The 11900-nt window shown below is 68.4% G+C and overlaps 4 protein-coding genes across 4 annotated transcripts in view; 1 reads left to right on the top strand and 3 right to left on the bottom strand.

The window, feature by feature from the left end:
* Nucleotides 1-3427: 3427 nt before the first annotated feature.
* Nucleotides 3428-3667, bottom strand: EMIHUDRAFT_58586 (hypothetical protein; the record flags this gene model as incomplete). The annotated part of the gene is made up of 1 exon (XM_005772705.1): nucleotides 3428-3667. A coding segment is annotated over one exon (240 nt), but the record flags the coding sequence as incomplete, so codon positions are not given.
* Nucleotides 3668-3876: 209 nt separating this feature from the next.
* ATPVC1 (vacuolar H+-ATPase, subunit C) lies at nucleotides 3877-5142 on the bottom strand. The gene is made up of 4 exons (XM_005772715.1): nucleotides 4958-5142; nucleotides 4689-4799; nucleotides 4450-4623; nucleotides 3877-4256 (listed from the first exon to the last, which is right to left on the bottom strand). The coding sequence occupies exons 1-4, from the start codon at nucleotides 5114-5116 to the stop codon at nucleotides 4173-4175; spliced, it is 528 nt and encodes a 175-aa protein (XP_005772772.1). The 5' UTR covers nucleotides 5117-5142; the 3' UTR covers nucleotides 3877-4172.
* A 2267-nt stretch (nucleotides 5143-7409) lies between these two features.
* Nucleotides 7410-9053, top strand: EMIHUDRAFT_117626 (hypothetical protein; the record flags this gene model as incomplete). Its single annotated transcript, XM_005772706.1, has 1 exon — nucleotides 7410-9053. One exon carries the CDS (start codon nucleotides 7410-7412, stop codon nucleotides 9051-9053), a length of 1644 nt encoding a protein of 547 aa, XP_005772763.1.
* A 444-nt stretch (nucleotides 9054-9497) lies between these two features.
* Nucleotides 9498-11900, bottom strand: part of EMIHUDRAFT_469967 (hypothetical protein) — a 4437-nt gene continuing 2034 nt past the window's right edge. Inside the window, exons 5-9 of the mRNA XM_005772707.1 lie at nucleotides 11656-11748; nucleotides 10950-11576; nucleotides 10612-10834; nucleotides 10295-10540; nucleotides 9498-10197 (exon numbers count right to left, since the gene is read on the bottom strand). Coding sequence (XP_005772764.1) covers nucleotides 9722-10197; nucleotides 10295-10540; nucleotides 10612-10834; nucleotides 10950-11576; nucleotides 11656-11748 — 1665 coding nt within the window. The 3' untranslated portion in view covers nucleotides 9498-9721. The remainder of the gene's footprint in view (nucleotides 10198-10294; nucleotides 10541-10611; nucleotides 10835-10949; nucleotides 11577-11655; nucleotides 11749-11900) is intronic.

Raw genomic sequence — 11900 nt, forward strand, 5'->3', positions numbered from 1 at the left:
CCCTAAGGGAGCCCTCCAGCCCTCGAGCCCTCCGAGCCCTCCGAGCCCTCCGAGCCCTCTTGGGGGGCAGTCACATAAGCCGCGAGTTCGTTTTTTTCTCTTTTTGCGACCCCTCCCAGAGGGCCCTTCCGACCCCTCTCGAGCCCTCCCGCCACGAAGATCCTCCCTTGTCCGACCGTCCCTCCGAGCCCACCCGGCGTCCGGGGAGGGGGCTAGCCCTGTGGAGCCCTCCCGACGCCGATCCGACGGGGACCCCTCCAGCCCTGTGGGCTGGCGAGCCCTCCGGTCGGAGGGACAGGGAGGTGGAAGTGGGAGGGCTTGACAAGACGGACCTCTCTCGCTCCGGGAGGGTGGAGGGGTGGAGGGTGGAGGGGTGGAGGGGTGGTTGAGCCCTCTAGCTCTGTCGATATAGCCCCACCCCTCCCGCCGTTTTAGGGCCTACCCACCCGCTATGCGCGCCCCAGAGGCTCTGCGGGGCTCTGGGCCGCAGAGCGCAGACCCCAGTGCCCAGAGGCAGGAGAGCCGCTCTGCCAGAGGGCGCGAGGGCGCGCCCCCCGCAATGCGCGCTCAAAGCGCAATAGAGCGATCAATAGGTAGGGTCCATCGCTCATTCAGCATCCATGCATACATACGTAAAAACTACTACTGACACCAATCCACATCAAAGAGAGGGAGAGAGATGGAGAGAGAGAGCCCCGACACAATCGCGCTTGAGCGCACACAAGAGCTCAGGGAGGCGAGCGCCCCGGGACGCTCGAACCGGGAGCAAAACCGCGTAAACCGGAGCACTGGCGGCGTCACCGAGTCCATTCGCCGAGCTTGGCCTCAAAGCTCGAGCCCCGCGCGCCGAGCATCTTCTTGTACGAACCCACCAGTGACTCAAAACGTGCCTCCTCTCGCGCATCCGCAGAGTTGGCACGGCGCCGCTGGGCGGTTGGCTCGCCAAACGCGTTCTGGGCTTGCCGCTTGCCGCGCCGCAGCACGCTCTCGATCTCGTGGTGCTCCTCGATGCGCTCCCGCCGCTCTGGATTTCCCTTGCTAGTGGGTCGTAGCTTCGCTGCTGCCTTGTCAGCGCCGCGGGTCGTCGCCTCGGACGCCAGCGCGCGGTCCTTGGGCGGCTGCTTCGAGCCCCGCGGCTGGTTCGAGGCCTTGCCCCGCGGCTGCTGCGAAGGCGGCTGCTGCGAGTGCGGCTGCGAGGGCGGCGGCTTCGAGGGCCGCTTGGCTGCTCGCGCCTCTGCTGCCGCCGACGGCTGAGCCCGGCCCTTCCCTTGCGGGGCTGCCTTCGGCTCGGCGCCGGCCGCCGCCGCCGCCGCCGCCGCCTCCGCAGCGCGGCGCTCGGCGCCGAGCTTGCGGCGCTGCTCGTGGAGCTTGAGCTTCTGCACAGAGTCGACGGCAAACTCGACGAGCAAGCGGCGCCCCTTGCCGCCGTGCTTCTCGAGCGCCGCAGGGTTGTCGGCGAGGGCTTCGAGGGCCGCGAGCGCCGCCTCGTGCGTGCCTTGCCGGGGGAGAGGGGAGGAGCAAACGTCGGGGGCGAGGCGTCGCGGGGAGGAGCAACGTGAGGGTGGTGGAGCGCGTGGTGAAAATGGCGGCGGCGCGGGGCGGCGGCGCACCAAACTGGATGAAACCGAACCCCTTGGAGCGGGGCTGGCCGCGAGCGTCGCGCCGCTGCTCGTCGCGCACGATCTTGACCTGCCTCACGAGCCGGTCGCCGTTGCGCTTGGCTGCGTGCCGCGCCTGGCCGCCCGCCTTGCCAGCCGCCGCGCCCGCCGCCGCGCTGACGGCGAGCGAGCTGAGGATCTTCTCGTCGACGTGGGGCGGCAAGTTGCGCACCGACAGGCGCGTGGTCGAGATGACAAAGTTTGGGCTCGCCAGCTTCTCCTTCTTCTGCGCCCACGCCGCCTCGCGCTTTCGCAACTCGGCCAGGGAGAGGGCCTCGGCGCCCTCCTCCCCGGGGAGGACGAGCCCGTGCCGAGCCAAGTGCAGGCCCCGCCGGTCGCCCTCCGGCTTGACCCGCTCTTGCCTGGCGGCCTCGCGCTTGTCGGCGGCCGCCTTGACGGCGTCGCCGCGCTCGACGGCCGAGCTCACCGTCAGAGGGTGGCCGAGCATGCGGGCACCGGAGCCGGCGCGTGCCGCCGCCAGCGCCGCCTGCGCGCTTGCCGACGACTCGAAGCGCACAAAGGCAGTGCCGCGCGAGAGGCCTGTGGAAGGGTCGCAGACGACGCGCGCGTACCTGAAGGGAGCCGCAGAGAGAGGGCGAGGCGGTGGCTGCGCGGAGAGACGCGGCGGAGAGAGGAGGGCGGGGCAAGAGGGGCGGGCCGCGGTGATCAGTCGCCCTGCGCCCCAGCACTGGCAGTGGCTGGAGCTAGGGGAGTCGAATCAGAGTCGATCATCCGGGGATGGGTGCGAGTCGTCCTCTCACCGCGGCGCCGGGGGCAGCAAGTGGGGGGGGCAGCAAGTGCGGGGGCAGCAAGTGGGGGGGTGCAGCAAGTGCGATGGGGCGGCGGGGCGGCGGGGCCGGCACGACGCACCGCAGTGCGCCGTGCTTTGCAAATCGAGCCTCGAGCTGCGTCTGGCTCGCCTCGATGGGGAGCCCCTGCACGAACAGAGTCGCACGCAGCGCCTCCTCCTCGTCCTCGGGACCCGCCTTCCGCCGCCTTCCCGGCTTGGCCGCCGCCTCGCTCTCCTCCTCGCCGCTCTCCTCCTCCTCGCTTTCTTCGTCGCCGCCCTCCTCTTCGCCGCCCTCCTCCTCGCTCTCCTCGCCGCCCTCCTCCTCCTCGCCGCCCTCCTCCTCCTCGCCGCCCTCCTCCTCGCTCTCCTCTCCAGCCGCTCCGCCTCCGGCATCCTCCGCCTCCTCGCCATCCTCCTCCTCCTCGCTCGCCGCAGTGGACGGAGCCGAGGGCGCGGCGGCGGACGCCGCGCTGTGCTCCTTTTGGTACGCCGTGCGGTTCTGCGCGACGTCCGCCGCGACGATCCGGCCGCACACCTTTTGCTCGTTGAGGGCACTGACGACCGCCTCGCTCGCCTCTGCAGAAGGAACCTCGACAAAGGCGAAGCCCGGATGCTTGCCGTCGGGTCGCTTGGGCATGTGTACGTCGAGAACCTAGCCGGACGGAGGACGGGCTGGGGATCCGAGGTCGGCGAGGGCGAGGCGAGGCTGCATTGGCGGGGCTGGCGCGGCGGGGCTGGCGCGGCGGGGCTGGCGCGGCGGGGCTGGCGCCTGTGCATGCGGCCCGACCGCGGCGCGTAGGGCCGCCGCGTCGCAAGAGAAGGCGAGGTTGCGGATGATCACCCGGTGCCTCTGTCGCGGCTCGCGCGCAGGCTTGGCGCGCTTCGCCTCGCCGCTCGGACCGCCGGCGCCGCGCTTTCCCGGCGCCGGCGCCGCTGCTCCCTGCTCCGGCGCGCCACTCGGAGGGGCGGACGTCGCGCCCTTCTTCTTTGCGAGATCGACAGTGATCTTGCGACCGCCCAGCAGCGAGCCGTTTTGCTCCTGGACAGCGCGCTGTGCGTCGTCAGCCAGCACAAAGCCGACAAAGCCGAAACCGCGGCTCTCTTTGGTCTTGCGGTCGCGCACGACCCACGCCTCGCGCACCGGGCCGACCGAGCCAAAGTGCTGCTCGAGCGCCTGGTCGGTTGTGTCAAAGGCGAGGTTGCGCACAAAGACGGACGACGGAGCCGCCATCGAGGCGGCAGCGCGACGGCGCGAGTCTTCGAGAGTGGGCAGGGTGAGTGTGGCGACGAGGAGTCGTTCGCAGCAGCTCCAGTTTCTTTTTTCATCTCCCTTCGCTAACGAAACCAGTTCTTTCTTTTCTGGTCCTCCCGGGAGTCGGAGCCACCAGCACCACCGCGCACCGGGTGACCTGCGCACGGTGGGCGAGATTACATGGGGGTACGTACAAAAATAACGACCCGAGCGGTACGTGCTCGGCGACCGCGCGCGAACCCCGGCGTCTGCCCTGGTGCCTGGAAGAAAAGAGCAGGCACTGCCGCCCGGCCTCTCCGCTCTGCTCAGCCCCTCTCTCGCAACCGAACAAGGCCGGCCCTAAGCCGCGGCCGGCTTTGGCAAGGGGGGAGGGAAGCAAACGTAGGTGCCTCGTGTGTGTTGCCGCGCGGAAACACAAAGAGGCGAGAGCGCGGAGAGGGCCCTGGCGCAGCCGCGTCGCCAGCCGCGACCATCACTCGACAGGTCCAGCACCGCACACCTCGGAGTTTTTCGAGGTCATAATCAGCCCAATGATGAGGCCGTACAGGCCCAGCGCCTGTGCGGAGGTTTGAGGCGGGTGGCGGCGTCGGCTGCCCGAACGCAGAGAGCGGGCCAGGCGGCGCCGGGTTGGCGCGGGCGGCGCGGGCGGCGCCGGGTGGCGCGGTAGCCGCGGCGGGCGAGGTGGTGGGGGGCACGGAGGCGGCATGGAGCCGGCGTGACGGGCAGAGGGCTCGGGAGGGAGCGGCCGCCTCTGCGAAGATGAGGATCAGCACCATGCCGACGTACATCTTGCCCTGCTTGGCCACCGCCCGCACGCCCGCGTCGCCCGCGACACCAATCGCCACCCCTGCCGCGAGGCCGCTCATGCCGCAGCACAGGCCGGCGCCCAAGTGCGCAAACCCTGTGAAGAGGCTGTAGCCAACCTGCGGTTTTGTGGGACGGCAGTCGGCCGGGGCCGGGCCGAGGGCTGCGAGGGATTTCGGCGCGCCGCGTTGCCCACGACGCCCACAATCTGGTTGCTAATGATGACGGCGATGATGAGGCCGTAAATGCCGAGCACGCCCGCCATCACAACTGGGATGATGTTCTTCATCACAATCTGTGGCGCCGGCGCAGGGATGTCAGAGACGGAATGTCTCAGAGAGGCTGAGCGCGGCGCGCGCTGCATAGCCCGCCGCGCGCGAGCGCGGAGCGTCTGGCGGCGACGGGCCCGCCACGCGTCTACGGCGGCGGCGCGCAGGCAGAGGCGCGGCGCACGTCTGGCTGCTCGACGCCGATCGTCGAGATGCCCATGGCGGCCTTGCCTGTCCCGTACGCGCTCCCGACGCAGGCCATCACGAGGGCAATCATCGCACCGCCGAAGCCGAGCGCCGGCGCGTATGTGGGGCAGAGGCTCAGCGAATCTGCGCTGCTCATGGTCGGGCGAGCGCAAAACACACAGGCAGCACAACGGAGCTGAATGCTGTGAATGTCCCACCCCCAATGTCCCACCCCCCTGCGCGCGGGCCTTCTAGGCCCGCGGGTAGTCTCCCCCCATCCCCAGGGCCTCCAGGGCTCGCACCACCTCAACCTCTCATAGACCAGCGCAAAGCGCCATAGGACGTATTTCTTGTCAATAACAAGGTCTGTGAATGAATACTCGAGTAAGTAAGTAGGACCGCGCAAGCGGCGTGGCGTGGGGCGGTTGCGCATCCCTCCGGGGGCCCCTCTGCGCCGGGGAGGCGTTGTTGGAGGCTAGGACGCAAGCGTCCGTCGCCCTTTTCAAACTCGGGGCCCACTCCGCTACGGCAGCCTACGCTCCGTCGACCCCCGCGCCCGCCCGAATTTGCTACGGTCAGCCACAGGCGAAGAGATTTTTTTTGCGAAATTGTGGGCACTCTACCCAACGAGAGGACACAAGAAGACAGTGAGCCGCCACAGGCGTCGTTGGCGCACGTGCTGAGTGAGTGGCAGCTGCGCTGGAAATAAGGAATAGAAAGCGCGTTACTTCATGCGGAAGCTTGACAAACACACGGCGAGGGCGACAGCAAGAGTCGAACGGGAGGCGCCTGAATCAAAGACTTTTGTGGCTTCCCTGGCCGAGGCGGTGTGTGAGCGGCCGGGCAGTCGAGTGGGGTTGTGGGGCGCCCCGTGTCCGCGCGGGGTGGCCAGGCTGTGGCTGGGAGTGGAGCGCGGCGGCTTTTGCACCTCCTGTGGAAGCAGCCGTTCAAGCGAGGCGGACCGTGCGACTCGAGTGTGGACTTGTGTAGCCGCTCCTGCGCGTGGTGGCCAGGTGGGTGGGTGCTCTGGCGGGGTGCAGCGACTCAGGAATTTAGATGGGCGCAGAGGAGCGCGCGCCGAGCGAGACTGCGGGCCGAACGCGTTACGAAAAAAAAAAAAAATATTCTTAGCTTCAAGCCCCCCTCCGAGACTAGGGACAGTCACCACAGATACATACGTCGGTGGGAGTGCCCCCCGCCCCCACTTGCCCTGACTGCACAGGATAGCGTGCCCCGAAAACGGCGACACATAGTGGGGGACACTGCGCAAGGAGGGGGTGCGAAGGCTCATTGGGGTGCTAGGTGGGACCATGAGGGGGGGTGGGCGGGGTCCTGTGGGGGTGAAATGTTGCGCGGCGAATTCGAACCTACCCCCTCGCCGCGCCGATCCTCGCGCGGAGGGTAAAACCCTGTGGGACAAAACCCCCCCGCGGTCGGCAGTCTTCAGAGTGGACCCCCCCCTCCCCAGCCTCCCCTGTGCATCTCGCACCCCCCCCCGCTCCCCATCGGTGACTCGCGAAGGACACGGACACTCGGGGTGAGGGGGGGTCCCCCCGGAGGGGGCTCTGGGGCATTGTTGGGTTGATCGCTCGTGCCGATCTCGGGTCGATCTCGGGTCGATCTCGGGTCGATCTCGGGTCGATCTCGGGTCGATCTCGGGTCGATCTCGGGTCGATCTCGGGTCGATCTCGGGTCGATCTCGGGTCGATCTCGGGTCGATCTCGGGTCGATCTCGGGTCTCGGGTCGGTCTTGGGTCGGTCTCGGGGTGGTCTAGAAAAGAAAAAAATGGGGCGAGATGAGGCGAGATGGGGCGAGGTGAGGGGCGATGAGGCGAGATGAGGCGAGATGAGGCGAGATGAGGCGAGGTGAGGCGAGATGAGGCGAGATGAGGCGAGGTGAGGCGAGATGAGGCGAGATGAGGCGAGGTGGGGCGAGATGAACGCGTTACGAAAGGAATGCCAGTGCTTTGCCCGGGTTTACGCAAGGGCCCTCCCTGTGGGGGCCCGTGAACATCTTGAGCTTGTGAGCCAGGAAAAGGGTTGCCCCCAATGAACACACCAGTGTGGGAGGGCGAGACGATCGAGGGGTCCCGTACCATGCGGAATCGACCCTATCCAGTGCTCACTCTCGCTCAAGTGCTCAACGAGCAACGAACTGTGAGTGTGCTAACTATCTTAATTAATTAACGAACGAATACCAACCCCGACCGCACATGAACCCGACCCTTTCACGCCCTTACCCGGCCCCTCGTGTGACGCAGTTTCGCGTCCCGTCAGAACGCACGTTTTTGCTCGCCCGCCTTTGATCGAGTTGCCAAAAGGGCATTCCCAAACTTACGAGTCGTCAAGTCCGTACTTCCGTCCGCGAACACGCACGCGGCCACCGTGCGCTGAGCGCTGAGCGGGGAGCCCCCACACGCCCGCATTAGGGAGGTACCTTCGGACGCGCGATGGATCTCGCCCCGACCCTCCTCCTGGCCATTGGCCTGCCCACCGTGCTCGGGTACAGCCACGCCGTCAGCCCCGCCGCCAGCCTCGCCGCGCCCGGCCCCACCATGAAGGGCGGCGGCACCAAGGTGGCGCAGTACTTTACCCAGTGGGGGATCTACTCGCGCGGCTTCAAGCCGATGGACATGCAATTTGACCGGATTACCCACGTCATCTACGCCTACCTTCACGTCACCGCCGAGTGCGAGGTCCGTTCGCTCGACGAGTACGCTGACCACCACATCTGCTACCCAGAGTTGGGCATGACGTGGGAGGAGCACTGCAACGGCAGCGGCAACGCGGGCAACGTGCGCGCGTTCCAGATGCTGCGCGAGCGCCACCCGCACATTAAGCTCGAGCTCTCGTTTGGCGGCTGGACCAAGAGCGACTACTTTTCCGGCTGCAGCAAGGACGCCGGCAGGCGCACGAAGCTCATCAACGGGATGGTGGACATGCTCCGGAGGACGAACTTTGACGGCATCGACATTGACTGGGAGTATCCAGTCTGCTGCGGCGAGGCGGACAACGAGGTGGACCCGCAGGACTGGAGCAACTATGTGCAGCTGCTCCGCGAGGCGCGCGCCGCGCTCGACGCCGGCTTCCCGCGCGTGCACAAGGAGCTCTCGATTGCCATGGGGATGGGCCCCGCCGTCACCGACCCGGCACCCAAGGCGGAGATCTGCGGCATCATCGACACCGTCCTGATGATGACCTACGACTACAACGGCGCGTACCAGCCGCTCGCGTCGCAGAATGCGCCGCTGTACAATGACCCGGCGTATGTCGCCGCCGGCGGGGTGGAGGACTACAACATCGACTGGGGGGTGACCACGTGGCTCCAGCACTGCCCCAGCTCGAAGCTCATCATGGGCTTTGCCGCGTACGGCCGCGGCTACGCCGGCACCTCCACCGAGTACGGCACCGCCTCTGGCGCCCTGCCCGGCACGTGGGAGTCTGGCGTCCTCTCGTGGTGGGACCTCAAGGAGAACTACATCGGCCGGCCGTGCTCGCTCACCAACCGCGATGCGTCGATGCCGGCCGGGTACTGGCAGTCGCACCGGAACAACATCACAAAGACCCCCTACCTCACGGCGCCCGCGGGCGGCCCCAGCGCCTACATCTCGTACGACGACGAGGAGTCGGTCGCCGTCAAGGCCAAGTACGGCAAGCAGCGCGGGCTCGGCGGCATGGTGTGGTGGGAGGCCTCCGACGACCGGGACGGCGACTTGCTCAACGCGGCCAACGCGGCGTGGGGCGTTGCTCCCTCCGCGCACGCACCGCCCACGCCCACCCAGAAGGCCGCCTCGATGTGGGTCGCCGCGACGACGGCGGCCGCCAGCGCCAACCGGGCGATGGCGCTCCTGCAGCTCGCTTGCCTCCTCCTGGCCCTCGTCGCGGGCATCGCGGGCGGCGCCCTCTGCTGGTCGGCGTGCCGATGGCGCTGGGTCAAGACCAATCGACCCAGCCGATCACGCACGTCCGCAGTCAAACTGCCGCCCAGCCTCGAGAAGCACCTGGAGCCGCTCCGGCTGGCAGACGTGTGCCGCGAGTACATTGACCGCATGCCGCCCGACGCCATCCCAATTTCCAGCCAGGTCAAGTCCTGAGCGCTGCGAAGGGAGGCCATCGGTGCCAGATCGAAAGCGACTAGCCAAGCACACGTCCGTGATTGCGACGGCGCACCAGAGGCTCGAGCGAGGCGGATGGAGCGCGCGCGGAGACGGACGCCTATCGCGTTCGGTGCGCACCTGTGCCGTGCGTGCGGGCATCCAGGATCGCTGTTGCAAAATTGAGTCTCATCGGGGTGCGCACTTTGTTGTCTTGGAGGTCGAGACCGATGTGTACGGCTTTAGGGGGGGCCGTAAAGGGGGGGGGGGGGGGTCAACCTCGGCGCGTCGTGTGACTGTGAGAGCTGCGTTGTTGCGTAGGATGACAAAACAAAGGCGGATAAGTCCTGTGGATTGGCTAAGACCGAAAGATACACGCCCACGTCTCATCGGATTGTGTATCGGCTCTCTGCTCTCTCTCCGAGAAGCGCCGAGAGTTGCAGGTGGAGGTATCTGCATGTACTCAACAGGGGGGTCTAACTGTTATTGGTGTTGCGCGCGCGCCACACCGCACACCAAACGACAAAGCGGGCAGCACGAACGATTTTGCCACACGCACCACCCAGCTCGACTGCCACGTGGACAGGGCTCTTACGACTGGGACGCGCGGTGACCGGTGTGCGGCCCCCACGTTTCTTAGGCACCGCTGTCCGTCCGTGCCCACAGGCTCACTCCGTGGCGGCGCAAGAGTCGAGGTCGATGATCTTGATGTCCGACTCGCCACCCGGCCCGCCCATCTTCACGATGCCGTCCTCGTTGTCAATGCCGATGAGCTGGCCGACGCTGCCCTTGTTGTCGCCGCGCAGGATGATGACGCGGTCGCGCTTGGCCGGCCGCACCACCTCGAGGTCGCCGCGCGTCGCGCTTACCTTTTTGACTTCGTCCGACAGCATCACCTCGTACGTGCCGTCCGAGTTCACCTCGACGACGACGCCGCGCTTGCCCTCGTGGCCCGCCGTCTTGAGCGTGACGAGCACCCGCTCCGGCAGCACCTCCTGCGAGGCGCTGCCGCCGGCGGCCGCGAAGCCGGTCGCGTCTGACGCGGCGGCGCTCGCAGCCCACGAGGAGGCCGCAGAGAGACCACCCGGGCTGGCCGGCCGCATCGACCCAAAGCTGTCGCCGCCAGCAACAAAGGGCGACTCGCCTGGCGCGGCGATGGCAGCGGGTGAGCTGGGGGATGGCGAGAAAAGGAGAGTGCTTCCACCCGCGAGGAAGGGAAATGTGAGAGCCGGCGAGCGCGCCAATGCCGCCCATCGACATTGACCCCCCGCCAGCCCCGCCGTAAGAGAACGAGTCCGAGCCGCCGCCGCCCCCCATCGCCGCCCACTGCTGCTCAAACTCGTCCTGCCGGCCGCCGCCGCCGCCGCCATATTGAGAGGAGGAGGACGGCGTCGAGGGGCGGTGCAGCGGCGTGTTCGGCGCCAGCGGGTCCCAGACCGAGCTGTGCATCGGCGTGCGCGAGCCGTCGTGCATCGGCGTCATCGAGCCTATCGCAGGAGGGCCTCCCTGAGTGGTGGCGCGCACCACCGCATCCACAGCGAGCACCCTCCCGACGCGCCAGCCATCGAGTCGTGCATCGGCGTCTTCTCCCAAGCGCCGTGCATCGGGGTGTGGAAGCCGTCGTTGCGCAGCGGCGTGCTCGAGCCGGCGCCGCCATGCAGCGGCGTGCCGCTCCCGTCGCCGTAGCCGCCCCTCCCGCCGAAGCCGCCGCCGAGGAAGGCGCCGCCGCTCGGCGCTCGGCCGCCGCTGGTTGCCGTCTTGTCCGTGAGCTGGAGGTCCGCCTGGGGAGGGGGGGAAGGGGGGGCGGTGCGCGGCGGGCGGGGGCACGAGTACCCGGACCTGCGATCCAGTCTGCGCCGCGGGCGGAGCGCGCGCGGCGGGCAAGGCTCTGGCTGCCTTTTTGGCCGAGATGATCTTCTCCTTGCCCTGCAGCTCGACCCGCGCCTGCTGACCGGTCACCGCCTTGACCATGCCGTAGTAGCCCTTCCACGCGCCCTTGGTGATCTGCACAACCTTGCCCAGATGCTCGTCCTGCATGCCGCGCCCGCGCCCACGCCCGCCGCGCCCATCGCCCTTGCCCTTGCCCTTGCCACCGAACCCCTTGCCGCCGTCGCCAAACCCGCCGCCGCCCACGGCGGCGGCGGCGCCGCCGCCGAAGCCGCCGCCAAACCCGCCGCCGAAGCCGCCGCCGTCGGCCGCGCCGCCGCCAAATCCGCCCCCGAGCGGCGCGGCGCCGGGCGCGAGGGACGAGGGCGACTGCGGCGCCGCGAAGCTGGTTGCGCGCGCCGCCACTCGTTGGGCGACCGCGTCGTCGGCCGCCTCTCCGCCAAAGCCCTGGTACTGCGGGGCGGCGCTCTTTCCCGAGACGACGCGCACTTGGCGCGCGCGCACGCAGGAGATGCCCGCGTTCTCGCGCGACTCACGCGTGTGCAGGAAGAGGAAGGACTTGAAGATGTGCTTGACCGTGCCCTGCGCGCCAGAGTCGACCGCCTCGACCGGCGTGCCAACCTCGACGCGCTGCTCCTGTTGGCGGGTAGGGAGGACAGGTGGGTCAGTTGGGTCGGGTGGGTCGGGTGGGTCAGGGGGGGGGGGGGGGGAGCGCCTGCGAGTCGAGCGCGACGGCGTTGCGGGAGGACCTCTTGCGGCCCATCGAGCCAACCGGGACGGTCTCGACGGAGCCTTGCGAGGTGAGGACCTAGGAGGGCACCGCGCTGGCGGCGGTCAAGCGGGGCCCGGGGGGGGGGGGGGGGGGGGGGGGGAAAAAAACCCCCCCTTTAAAGGGAGGTTTTCCCCCTTTGAAAAAACCCCCACAAAGGGGGGGCCCATGGGGGGGACCCCCAAAAAGTC

Source organism: Emiliania huxleyi, assembly GCF_000372725.1.
Source record: "Emiliania huxleyi CCMP1516 unplaced genomic scaffold EMIHUscaffold_352, whole genome shotgun sequence".
Taxonomy (NCBI): Eukaryota; Haptophyta; order Isochrysidales; family Noelaerhabdaceae; genus Emiliania; species Emiliania huxleyi.